This window comes from Nyctereutes procyonoides, unplaced genomic scaffold (assembly GCF_905146905.1).
Source record: "Nyctereutes procyonoides isolate TBG_1078 unplaced genomic scaffold, NYPRO_anot_genome, whole genome shotgun sequence".
NCBI lineage: Eukaryota > Metazoa > Chordata > Mammalia > Carnivora > Canidae > Nyctereutes > Nyctereutes procyonoides.
Genome location: NW_026575129.1, coordinates 2,198,143 through 2,211,691, shown reverse-complemented (window position 1 = coordinate 2,211,691; position 13,549 = coordinate 2,198,143). Strand labels below are relative to the sequence as shown.

Below are 13,549 nucleotides of genomic sequence, written 5' to 3'. Positions count from 1 at the left end.
AAAGCACAACAGTGTCATGCCTAGTTCTGTTTTAGTGATGAAGCATTGGTACCATTGATCCAGCGTGGTTCCTTAATGAAGGTGATGGGATGTTACTCAAGAGGCCTTAACTTTGTGGCCCTTCTTTTGCTGTGTGATATGCAACGAAGCTTGTAACAGTTTAACCAAGAAAGCGTTCTTCAGTTATTTCTTTGCCACTTCTTAAGGGAAGAAAAATGAAAATCTAAAGCAAAAAAATCGGTAATAAGAATTATAGGAAAACCCTAGTATTTTTACTTTCTCAACTCCTGACTGTAAATTTACCTTACAAATAATAAATAACCCAGAAGCATATTGAGGAATCATATATGGACAGAATCTGTTAGAATTTGGAAATGGTATTGTGACAGTCTTATTTTGTACAGAGGCCTGTTTGCTATATTGCAGAGTTCAGTGATCCTGGACTGATGATGATGTACAGTTCCCAGTTGCATTCTCCACCTGTGTCTTTCCCCACAATTACCAGTGGAAGATGTGGCTAGATACTGGGTCTGTACTTCACAGGGAAGTGCATTTTCATTGAGGTGGCCCCTGGCAACCCTAGGACAGAATTCCCACAAACATGGATAATGAGTCACAGGTTTGCCAAAGAGATCTGAACGCCTGAGCAGAAGGTTTTCTAACACAGACATACAAGATAACCTTGTTCGTGTCTTCTAGCAAAAGGCTCTGGTGCTTCTTCGTTTTATTCCTTTTTTTGCTTTGACAGCATGGTATGGCAACCATAAATTATTAGTACTTGTGAGGGAGGGGTAGACGTACAACAATAAGATTTCATATTAAGTAACTTTAAGTACATAGGATGAAAATCTATCCATATATATCGTTGAGGTTGTTTTGTGCAAAACATTTTGAGTGATCTGCTTGGGAATATATATTACACAGTGATAAATTACACTGACTTAACTGAATGTCCGTATTTTGTTTTAAGTGAAAAATTCCAACTGGGCACAAATACTTTGCTTCTAACACATAGATGAATCACAGTTGGGAGGATTAAGTCAGAGCAGGCGATTGCTTTGTCTCAGGTTAAGTTAACTGTTACGATGACACATGTAGAGTTAGTGTCAAGAATCTTCACTCCTTAACTTCTCTGGTTTTTTGGGATGGAAAAGAAGGTCACAGAAAGAGTAGTACTGCCGCCATTAACTATCCTACTATTAAAATTAGAAACCTGTTTCTCTGCACAGATGAGAAGTGAACTTATTTTATCACATAGCAAATTCTGTAGTCTGTTAATAAGCTATAGAAATTGGACTTGGAACTAAGACAAAATCATGTTTACCTGTATAATTACTGGTAATTTTTATTTCTAAGAGATTGTTCATCTAGTTATTAGGTATTTCTGTCAGGGTTATTTGATAAATGGAATAATTATATCATAATTAACTCATCTTTGTATTCCTAAATTGCAAATAACTGGATGTTATAATACCATTATTATAGAGTAATACTGGGGGGCTCAAAGTAATCCCAGGGACCCAAAGATAGCATTTGATGTCTTTTTTAAATGGCTCCACATTTATTATGGGATTTTTGCAATCATCTTCATTTAATGCATGAGAAATCCAAGATAGAGAAAGGTTAAATGATTTTCTGAGGACCAGGTGGCTAGTAATAGAGCTACAATTAGACCTTGGGTTTTTAGACTCACATTGTATTGTTTTGTTCTACCTTACCTAAAATATATAAGGATTAAAATAAATTACATTTCTTTAAGATAATTTTTACTGTCCACAGTTATACATTTTCTATTAAATATGTAATTTGTAAAGGTTTCTTAGTTGGCCGACTAATTTAATTTTCTTTTAAGGTTATAAAAACTTGTTATTATACAAGTAATACGTAGTCACAGTAGAGAAATGAGAAAATACTGAGAAACATGAAGAATGTAAAAATTAAAATTGTCCCATGCTACAGAACTAAGCACTGGTCATCCATATCCTTTTAGGCATTTTTCTGAGCATGTGTATATGTGTGTGTGTGTGTGTGTGTGTGTATATATATATATGGCTTGTGGTTTTATAACAGTATGTCATGAATATATTTCTACAGCAATACAAACATACTTTTACAATTAATTTTTAATAATAGCATTATTGTTTTATTTTGTAGATGTCTTATTTATTCAGTCCCCAACTGGATGTTTAGATTATCTTCACATTTTAAATGTTATATGTAATAATCGTGTTGCATATATCTTTTATCTACTTTCCTCAGGATAAATTCCTAGAAGTGGAATTATTGGATCAATGGGTTTACATTTTTTGAAAGATTTTGATGCATATTACCAAGCTTTGAAAGGATTGTACCAGTTTGTACTAGGACATTAGTAATACAGAAGTGTGTTGATTTCCTATGCTGTTGCCAGCATTGGGTATTTTCCTACTTTTTAATCTTTGTCAATTTTCATATCAATCAGTAGTTTCTTACTGCTTTTAGATTTCTTTGATTATTAAGGAAATTGAACATCTTTTCACATGATTACTGCCTATTTGTTCTTGTTTTACCTATTCAGGTCTTTTGGCCATTTTCTCTGTTGGAGTATTTATCTTATTTTTAGTGATTTCTTGGAGCTCCTTGTGTATCAAGTATAGTAAATTCATTTTGACACCTGAGTTGCAAATTTTTTTCGCAGCCTTTTGTCATTTAAATATGTGGGTTTTTTGCTAAGGAGATATTTACTCCTATTATCTTTCTCTGTCCAGCTGCCTTTAGAGCTTTTTACCTCTCCACATTTATAAAAGCTTTTACCTTTATTTTTTTCAATCCTTTAAGCACTTTTTAAAAAAGATTTTATTTATTTATTTGAGAGAGAGAGAGAGAGAGTACATGCATGTGAGCGAGAGGAAGGAGGGGAAAGGGAGTCACATGCTTTCCTGACTAAGCCACCCAAGTGCCCCTCCTTTTAAGCACTTTTAATGTTCTAATGTATTTGAAACTTATTTTGACATGTGTAAAATAATAGAAAAAAATATATATTGGTCTCTGCTCCCAGTTGCTGGCACAGAGCTCCTAAACCCTTGTAATTTCCTAAGTGATAAGAGTATAATATAAGGAACCCCTTTTGTTCTAATATTTGGTCTAATATTTGCTGACATGAGAGCTCCTACCTAGATCTCTTGGAATTTTCTGCGTGATAGGAGTGTATTTTGTTTTAATGAGACCATTATTTCTTAGTGGACTTCTAGATGGGAGTTGGTCACCAGAAAGACAAAGCCGTGGTCTTTTGAAAAATTTGGAATTTTTAGCTCGACTCTTCATTCTCCAGAGAGGGGCTGGAAATGGAGGTAATAATTGATCATGTTTATATGGCAAAGCCTCCATAAAAATTCCAACAGTGTGGAGTTTGGAGAGCTTCCAGATTGCCCAATATGTGAAGGTGCTGGGGGAGTGGCACACTTGGAGAATTCACAGAAGCTCCATAGCCCTTCCCTCTCACCTTGTCCTACAGATATCCTCCATCTCTGTCCTTTATCATATCCTTTTATAATAAGCTGGTAAACAGGAAACTGTTTTCCTGAGGTCTGTGAGCTGCTCTGCAAATTAATTGACCTGAGGGTGAGCTGTGAGAACGTCTCATTTATAGCTGATTGGTTAGAAGCACAAGTAACAACCTGGACTTGCCATTGGCATCTGATGCTACCTCCAGGGTAGAGTGTCAAAATGAGTTAAAATGTAGGACACTCAGGGGTGTCGCAGAATTTTGTGGTATAGGAAAACCCAACACACATCTAGTGTCACAGGTGTTGTGTGATAGTAGTGTGACGGGAAAAGAGAGACACAGGGTAAGGGTCAGTTTTCTAAACAGTATCTCTTCCAAGATAAGGTTCTTTTATTTCTACTCCCCGGTTAACCAAATATTCCACTCACTATGAGGCATTTTTTTTTTCCTCACTGAATTGAAATGCTGTTATCACATACTAAATAACTTAAGTAGTCTGGAGTCTTTTTCTTGTCTTGATGTTCTGTTACATTGATGTTTCTGTTTGGCTTGTGTAGGTACCTCACTATTCTAAATATTAAAGTTTTATAGAGTACTTACTACTAGGCAGTCCATTCCTTTTTTTTTACCTTTAGCCTATATAAAATAATAACTAACGAGACAAATATGAACTCTGCCTAGATTTGAGTTTCATAACTGGTTCCCATGTTGGAGAAATGATCATCTGGGATATCCTAGACTGGACCATGCAGGCCTGTGAATGCAACTTCTGGGACCCATCTCCACAGCTGGACACCCAGCAAGAAATAAAGCTCTGCCAAAAACCAAATGACATTTCTATTCATCATTTCACATGGGATGAAGAGGTAAAAAAAAAAAAAAAAAAGTTGAGAAAATAGCTGTAAACTTGCCTTTTTTTAAAGAATCCAGTTTCTAATTTTTTAAACTTAATCTCTTAATGGATGTAAAAAGGTAACATTCCCATGTTGAGGTTGCTCTTTAAAGTGTTCTGATATATTTTTTTTAATTTTTATTTATTTATGATAGTCACAGAGAGAGAGAGAGAGAGAGAGAGGCAGAGACACAGGCAGAGAGAGAAGCAGGCTCCATGCACCGGGAGCCCGATGTGGGATTCGATCCCGGGTCTCCAGGATCGCGCCCTGGGCCAAAGGCAGGCGCCAAACCGCTGCGCCACCCAGGGATCCCTGATATTTTTCAAAGATTACACAATTTGCATGAAAAAAAGCATTATAATCTTAGCCCCCATCTATGAGGCAAAGGAAGTGATTAAATGTCCACAGATCTAAAAACTGTTGAAATGTTTGGTTGGATTAAATAATCCCAAAGGATTTGAGGATAAGGCTTAAAATGTGGTTTGAGAAACACTTTGGGAAAGGATTCTTTTGAAGATGCTTGTGCATTTCCAGGGGAGATAAGGGAAATTTAAAATTTTAGGAATGTTTTTCTTTTAGTCTACTAGCATCCTGAGGCAAGATGATTGTGTGAGAATTCATTCCTTTAGGCCTTGGTGTGATGCTGTTGAAGCACTTTACATCTTCTTTACAGTGAGAGATTGGTACCAATGGATTATGGAATCTTGACTCTGATCTGTACATTTCTTTTTTTTTTTTTGCCTTCACAGGCTTAGAAAATGTCTGCAAGAGGGGGCTTACTGCTCTAAATGTAATCACAAGAAATGTTTTAGAGTTGTAACTTTTGAGTTACACAGGGGGAAGCCTTTTTTTTTTCTACTTTATTTTGTGCCTTTCTATAGCATTTACATTTTGTAATCATATGCATGTTTTTTTAAAGTTCGTTTATTTATTTAAGTAATCTTTACACCCAGCGTATGGGACTTGAACTCATGACCCCAAGATCAAGAGTCACATGCTCCTCCAACTGAGCCAGCTAGGCTGCATGTTGTTATTTTTATTTTAAAGACTCAGTGATAGTGTTTTGGATGGGGAGAGTATGGTCCTTTTTTTGTTTTCTTTGCACCTTTCCTACTTCAAAAACAAAAGCAAAGCAGAATGCTAATATACTCAGAGGTTTTTTTTAAAAATTTATTTATTTATTTAGAGCAAGTAGGAGGTGGGGGAAGAGGAGAAGGAGATAGAAAATCCTGAAGCAGATTCTGTACTGAGTGTGGAGCCCAATGTGGGCCTGATCCAGGACCCTGAGATCATGACCTGAGCTGAAATCACGAGTCGGCCACTTAACCCACCCAAGTGCCCCCAAAGATTTATTTAAGTCCAAACTTTATTTTGGAATAAAAATTAATATATATGATAAACATATAGGGTCTCAGAAAAGAAAGAAACTACATTTCTAAGAGTTGTGGCCCTAAAAATTATATATATTTTTTTCATTTGATACTTTTTTTTTGTAGAAATTAGTGTTTTTTTTATTTTGTATTTTTAATCTCAGAAATTTTGATTGATGCGTATTAACTGCTATAAATGCTTAATAAAACATTATTCAGTTTTCCCTAGTATTTCTTCTGTATAGGAGGTTTGTTTTTTCTACAGGGGGCCATTAATTACTGCTGATAGGTGATTGATACAGTGTCTCTGTTGATTGATAGCTGCCCAAGAGCTCATTAACTCTCTCCAGTTTTGTATTGTTTTTTGTAGACTCTTCTGAACATTTATTGAAACAGCAAAATGTATGTTCATCTCAGATAGAACAGTTAAAAATGGTAAAGCAATACAAAGGACTCGTTGCTAGCAGCATCCAGTTGTTAGAATTTCCTGCCCTGCTTCTCAAATCCGACCCGGCAAGCTCGTCCTCCTGGAGCTTGCTGCTGCCTACACCTCCCTCATCATTGTGCAGGTCAAACCAAAATTTATAAAATTAACAATTTAGGGTTAAATAGCTTAAATAAGGGGGTTAAATATAAGACACTTCATCAAAGCTTCTGTACAAAGGTAAATAGATTTGGCGTCTGTGTATACGGGGTTCTTCTGGCTCACCGCAGTTGGACAGGAGGGTGGAGGACAAGCAGGCGGGCTCCCTGCATGGAGCCTGCTTCTCCCTCTGCCTGTGTCTCTGCCTCTCTCTCTCTCTGCCTCTCATTAATAAATAAATAAAATCTTTAAAAAAAAAACTTTAATATAATTTGTATATAAAACATTTAATATAATTTTAATATAATTTTTATATATTATAATTTCATAATCTTTTTATAGTTTATATTAAATGACTTTAATATAACTTAATATAATTATATAATTTTATATAATTTTTAATATAATTTTATATAATTTTTGTATAATTTTCTTTATGACCTTTGGTAAATCACTTAAGCTCTGCACAGATTTCTTGTTTTGTAGAACTAGTTTTGGGGATTTCTTTGCATTTGAACTACAACCCATAGGGCTCTAGATTTTAGCAAGTTGGCCTTTTAATGTCCCTGGCACTGGTCCTCAGTTCACATTGCTAAATGCAGAGGACCAATCCATTGGGTTAAGGGGGTCATTCCAGAATTAGGCTCTGATAAGCCTCGGGGGCACACTTTGGTCCAGGTACTGTAGGTCTGAGTTGGGTTTGTAGCCTCTGAGGCTGCATGAGAAGACTTGTTTTGGTATGAAATGGAGGCAATATAGAGATTGTGAAAGGGCTGCCTCACTGCGGATACCTATTGTATAAGAAAAGGATTCTCTGGTCAGTACTACCAAAAGTGCAGTGATATGCAAAATAATTTCAGAAGCTAGGCGGTGTGGTGTGCGGCAAGAGCAAGCGACTGAAGTAACATGACCTTTATTCCAATACCAGTTCCATATCTTTCTGTGAGACTTCAGTCTTTTAGAATTTTAACTCTCTTATCTGGAAAATGTCAATAGTATTTGCTTTCCTTACCTTAATGAGATGTTGTGAGGCTGTAATAAGATAAATATTGAAAAAAAATAAGATAAATATTGGTGAAAGTACCTTCAAAAGGTTAAAGTTGTTTTAGTAAAAAGGTATTTCTAATAATACATTTGGAAAAATGTTTTTGTGAATCCCTCAGAGGCTCTTAAGATGGCCCTGTCTCTGTAGCATGTGTTTATGTGTCCCTTATAATAGGTCACTTGCGTGCTAAAGATGCGAAGTGCAGGTAAGTTTGCTCACATTGTCCAGGCAAGAGAACCAATTAATTTCCCGCAAGATATTACGGGATATTATTACATTACGGGAATGATCACCTAGGCAGAGCCATCCCAGCTTCTGCTCACGGCCTTTCTGCAGCCGCAGCTCCTCTCTAGCCACCATATTTTAGTGAGGGAACAAGGTGATGCTGAGGGGTATAATGCACAGAACTTCCTCCGTGTTTGTGGTTGCCCTGCTACCTTCTCAGTGCTCTGAGCTGGGGCGCCAGGGGTCTCAGTGTTAAGGTCTGTCTTGAGTCAGATCATGACCCCGGGGTCCTGGGATGGACCCCTGCATCAGGCTCCCTGCTCAGCAGGGCGCCTGCTTCTTTCTCGCTTGTGCACTTGCTCTCTCTCATGTTCTCAAATAAATAAATAAAATCTTTAAAAAAAAAATGCTCTGAGCTTATTATGCACTTCAGGGGGCAGTACAGTAATTGGGACTACAAGCTAGGAATAGGGAAGGTAATGGCTTTCTGATGTCCTAGCAGGACTGGAATTTTTTTTTTTAATTTTTAAAGATTTTATTTATTCATTCATGAGAGACACAGACAGAAGGGCAGAGACACAGGCAGAGGGAGAAGCAGGCTCCTCACAGTGAGCCTGAGCCAAAGGCAGACGTTTAACCACTGAGCCACCCAGGCATCCCAGGGCTGGAAATCTTTTATACCATGTAGTGATAAGTACTAATTTTATGTCCATTTCTGAACTTTTCCCCACGCCAGAACGTATTTGCCGCAGTTGGAAGGGGTTTATATGTGTATAACCTTCAAATGAAGCGTGTGATTGCTTGCCAGAAAACTGCACATGACTCCAGTGTCCTGCACGTTGCCAAACTTCCGAACAGGTACAAGTTCCCATCTGTTCTACAACAAATGAAAGATAATCCCCTTTCCCAGGGCCACCAGGGTAACTTCTCAGGTGGCAAAGTTATCTGGCTCCATGGCTTGACTCGTTAGGTTCTTTTGGGAATGGCGAATACCCATGGCTATCTCTAACAAAAGAGTTTGTGGCAATATATTAAAAAATTTATAAGAGGCAGAGTTCAAATGAATTACATTGAGCTTTATTACAAGAAGGGATAACTTTAAAATTTGGTATTTATTTAAAAATACAAAGACTTGTGGGCACTATATGCTAATTTTTCTTCTGTTTTTCTCATTTTTTTGTTGTAGTTATTGATGGCCAGAAAGAAGTGATCATCTGCTTGTTGTATAAGGCTACTAAATGAGGGCTTTCCTGTCAGGATACATTTGGCTGCTGAGTTTCTAGGGATGAAATTTTTATAGGAAGGGAATGCAATATTTTTTTGGATTTTTTAAAAAAAATTTTATTGGAGTTCAATTTGCCAACATATAGCATAACACCCAATGCTCATCCCATCAAGTGCCCCCCTCAGTGCCCATCACCCAGTCATCCCATTCCCCTGCCCACCTCCCCTTTCACTACCCCTTGTTCATTTCCCAGAGTTAGGAGTCTCTCATGTTCTGTCCCCCTCACTGATATTTCCCACTCATTTTCTCTCCTTTCCCCTTTAATCCCTTTCACTATTTTTTATATTCCCCAAATGAATGAGACCATATAATGTTTGTCCTTTTAGCACAAGAGCCACCTTGAGAAGACACACAGTGAGAGGAGGGATATTGTGAAAGTGTAATTTATACTGTTTTCCTGATTGTGTTTAAGAAATGGGATAGATTTATCACATTTGAGCCAGTGTAACAGTATAACAGGTGCCCTTCCCAAAGGGCACTTTTACTTTGGATTGTGAAGCCATGTTACATGAGCTCCTGCCCAGAGCTGAAGAGAAGTAGTTGAGGACTTCACTGATCTCTTGCACTGCAAATTTAGCATTGGCCCTCCATGGTGCATTCTCTATCACTGATTTTCTATTCTGACAGGCAGTTAATCTCATGCTCAGAAGATGGCAGTGTACGCATTTGGGAGTTAAGAGAAAAACAGCAGCTTGCAGTTGAACCTGTACCAACAGGTTTGTGTCTTTTCTCACATGAAAGGCAGTAGTCAGGCCATTCTGTACAACCAGGAGAATAATATACAGTGTGTTCCAAGTAGGCATGTTTACATGAAGTATTCGTAGCTTAATATTGCATTAATGTAGAACTGCATGGTTTGGTTTGGTTTTGTTTTTCAGTTCAAGTCCACTAGTATTTTATTTTTTAAGGGAAACTTTATTTTTCTGGTAATCTGAATAAATGGCCCATTAAAATAAGTATTCATTTTATAATATCAATCATAATGCTTGATACACAAAGAGGATTTGGACCATCAGATAATCGAATTAAAGTGTTCTTTCAGCCTTTAAGCTTTAATATTCAACTCAGTTCATGGGAAAAAGCACTTTTGTGTTTATATCAATCTCATGAGCTCTTGACCTGCAGGTATTTGGTTTGAAAACAAAATCCTAGTTCATTAGCAGTCTCTGCATAACACATCAGATGCTGGTACCTCTGGAATTTCTTCTGGTCACCTGATGTCCTAGGATAGTTTTTGGACGCACATGTTGCTTTTCATCTCCCTTTTGATGGATCTGTGTTGTGACCTTTTTGGGGGGACACTGACATTTAGGCCTTTTACTGCTCTCCTCTTTTATTCCCAGTGCCTGTCATGTTAATATACCTTTACTGTGGGTGAGCAGCGGCAGTGCAGGAGAAGAGCAGCCAACCTGGTGGTTAAGATAAAATGAAGTGGCGTATTTACAAAGACCCCAGCTTAGTGTTTGGTACCACCCCCTTAGCCCTGGACTAAAATGAGGACAGAACATCTTTGCATTTAGATCTTGTTTTTCTGATCTTCTATTCTAAGTAAAGAGAAATGACCAAAATGATTTTTTTCTAGGTTTTTTTAACATGTGGGGATTTGGACGAGTGAACAAACAAGCCAGCCAGCCTATTAAAAAGCAGCAAGAAAATGCCACTCCATGTTCCCTGGAGCTTATTGGAGATTTGATTGGACACTCCTCGTCTGTGGAGGTATTATTTGTAATAGGCATATAAAGATTTAGGGAATTCCTGCTTTCACGTCTTCCTGTTCTTCATTTAGTTGGTATCATAAAGACCTATACTTTTTTTCTGTATGTTTTTGCTGAATCTAAACATGGATAGGTTGTAGCATGTGCAATTAAAGATCTCCTTTTACAGAGATCAAGATGAGGAAGCAAGGAATTTAAAGATGGGCTTTAAAGATGGGCTTACTCACATAAGAGGGCAACAGCCATTGACAGACGATGTGAATAATGTTGAATACATAACAGTAGTAGAAGGTACATGGAGGGTCGGGTTATATGTGTAGAGTAAAAGCCTTGCAGAATGGAATTCCAGGAGCCTTTATCTCCTTTTGAAGGATATTTTGCTAGTTTCCATCAGACTCAGGATCTTAGCTATTGTTGTGCATGTATGAAAGTATTAATTGAGAATTGTAAGATGTGTACAATTCTAACTTGTGGAAATCCAGATACATTAATATTTACAGTAGGCACCATTGCCTATGATGAAAGGAATAAGACCAATCGTGGTACAGAGATGATTGGAACTGGCAGTAGTATAAGTGAAGCCCTAAGTAATGATTTCTTAAATCCTTCTTCCCTGTTACATGGCCAGGGAGAAACAAATTACTTTTCATTTGAATGTGCATTTATGCTTAGGAGCAGCAGTACCACACTTACCCAGTCATTTCCTGTTATCTTAGGCAGTATAGTAGACACCAGAGTTGTCAAAGAAGCATATATATAATCCCTATCCTCCTGGATCTTATACTTGAGAAAAGAGGAAGGATACAGCACAAATAGGTTGTTAACCAAAGCTGCTTAGGACAGACCCAGATGAGTGTAGCCAGTGAGTGCTCAGGAATTAGAAGAATATGGATAGAGGAAAATAAGGGACTTGATGTAGACCTTGAAGTTTCGGGAGGGATGGTAAGGAGCAGACTGGCTAGGTTGGGGCAGTAGTTTCCTGTGGAGAAGAGACACTAGTGGGTAATAAAGCCTGAGAAAGTAGTTTTGGATCAGATTATGGATGTCCTTGCCTGTAAGGCTGAGGCATTTGGGCTTGACCTTCCCTTCATTTGAGAAGTTTTAGGTTTTTGAAGCTATGACAGTTTCAAAGATTACTGATCCATGTCCTCTTTTTCTGTGGCAAATCATATTATGAACTACATTTTTACACAGTCTTTGTTTCAACTATGATTTGGTTTTCATGAATGTCCTAGAGCCTTCTTCAGTGGTGGGGACCATAGTATATAGATGGCATTCCGTAAATGCTGATGGATTAAAGAGTTCAAGTCAGTGTTTATCTTGTAGAATTTGGAATTTAGACATTTTCCAGTAGCCATCTGTACATAAATAATGAGGGTAGGCATAAATGATTAAGCAGTTCTGGCAGGACTTCTGACATCTTAAAATGAATACTTGAGAAGATGCTGTGAGAATTCATGTACCTCACAAAAATAGGTGCTATAGTTCTGATTATTAAAATATATTAGTCATATATATAAATACTAGACCATCACACAATTTCTCATGAAATATAAGTCTTCATTCACCTCCAGATAAGTCTCCAAGGTACATATCTTACAAGCTCATGTTAGTCTAGTATTAGCCTCACCTCTTCTCTTTGAAGTTCCTATAATCAGTAGCTTTAAATTTCTTTACAGATGTTTCTGTACTTTGAAGATCACGGACTAGTAACATGCTCTGCTGACCATCTCATTATTTTGTGGAAAAATGGAGAAAGAGAATCTGGATTACGCAGTTTAAAATTATTTCAGAAGTTAGAGGAGAATGGTGACTTATATCTTGCTGTCTAGTTGAAGGAATTTGGAGTACATGTGCATGAACCTTGAACATCAAATATAGGGTAATATTCAAATTTGTAATGTATTATTTTTTTTTAAGATTTTATGTTTGAGGGGATCCCTGGGTGGCTCGGCGGTTTAGCGCCTGCCTTTGGCCCAAGGCGCGATCCTGGAGTCCCGGGATCGAGTCCCCTGTCGGGTTCCTGGTGTGCAGCTTGCTTCTTCCTCCTCCTGTGTCTATCATAAAAATAAATAAATATTTTTTAAAAAATAAAGATTTTATGTTTGAGCGTCACGCTGGGTGTGGAGATTAAATTCACAACTCCAAGATCAAGAGTTGCAAGTTGCTTCTCAGGTATTAGTAGTCACCAAAAGAACATACCCCTCAAGTTTTTTGTTCAACTTTCACATAGCAGTAACCTGAAACCACTGAGGAAATGGGTCTAATTTCAGCAGTGGATTTTCAGAAAGTATTCAGATCAGAGCACAAATACTGGTCGATAAAGAATTATACCATAGTGTCTGTATAGAAAAATTTTTGAAAATTATGGTTAAAAAAGTTCTATGCCAGAAATTGTATGAACTTATATTTAATGAGAAAAGTGCTCAGAACTTTCTTGTGGATTTTGAAGTACTCTGTTCTCAAAGTAGTATTTTAACTACACTGGTTTTAAAAATTTAAGGTGCCTACCTTTAAGAAAATATTTGTGATAGTTATAGAAGATATTTTGAGATAACAGTGAAAAATCCACTGAAGAGAACAGGTTTGATGTAGTACCTCTTGAATTTAAACCTTGAGAGCTCCAGAAGATTGGGCTTTGTGCTGCTATTGAAGTGATGAGTGCTGGGTTTGAGCTTCTTAATTTGAACCTGGACCCTATTGAGGAGGTAGAAATAAAACAGCAAAACTGTGGCATTCAGTAGAACTTCTTTGTTCGATTTTCCTTAGAGCCTGTTAGATTAAGAATCTCTGTGATAAATGTATTCTTCCTCCTACAAATTAATTAAGAAGATCCTATAGAGCAAACTTGAGTCTCTCACTGTTTAACTTTTTTTGTCAGTGGTGCCAATTTTTTTTTATTTTATTTTAGTTTAGTTTAGCTACTATAATTCCTGTAAACTCAGGTCA

At 37.2% G+C, this 13,549-nt stretch overlaps 1 protein-coding gene across 4 annotated transcripts in view; it reads left to right on the top strand.

Moving 5' to 3' along the window:
* The window catches only part of WDR41 (WD repeat domain 41), a 44,795-nt gene extending 32,086 nt beyond the window's left edge, over nt 1-12,709 (top strand). For all 4 annotated transcript variants that reach the window (XM_055342269.1, XM_055342268.1, XM_055342265.1 and 1 more), the window contains 5 exons: nt 4,166-4,350; nt 8,337-8,458; nt 9,513-9,601; nt 10,468-10,601; nt 12,280-12,709. In XM_055342269.1, coding sequence (XP_055198244.1) covers nt 4,166-4,350; nt 8,337-8,458; nt 9,513-9,601; nt 10,468-10,601; nt 12,280-12,432 — 683 coding nt within the window. In that variant the 3' untranslated portion in view covers nt 12,433-12,709. The remainder of the gene's footprint in view (nt 1-4,165; nt 4,351-8,336; nt 8,459-9,512; nt 9,602-10,467; nt 10,602-12,279) is intronic.
* Nucleotides 12,710-13,549: the final 840 nt, after the last annotated feature.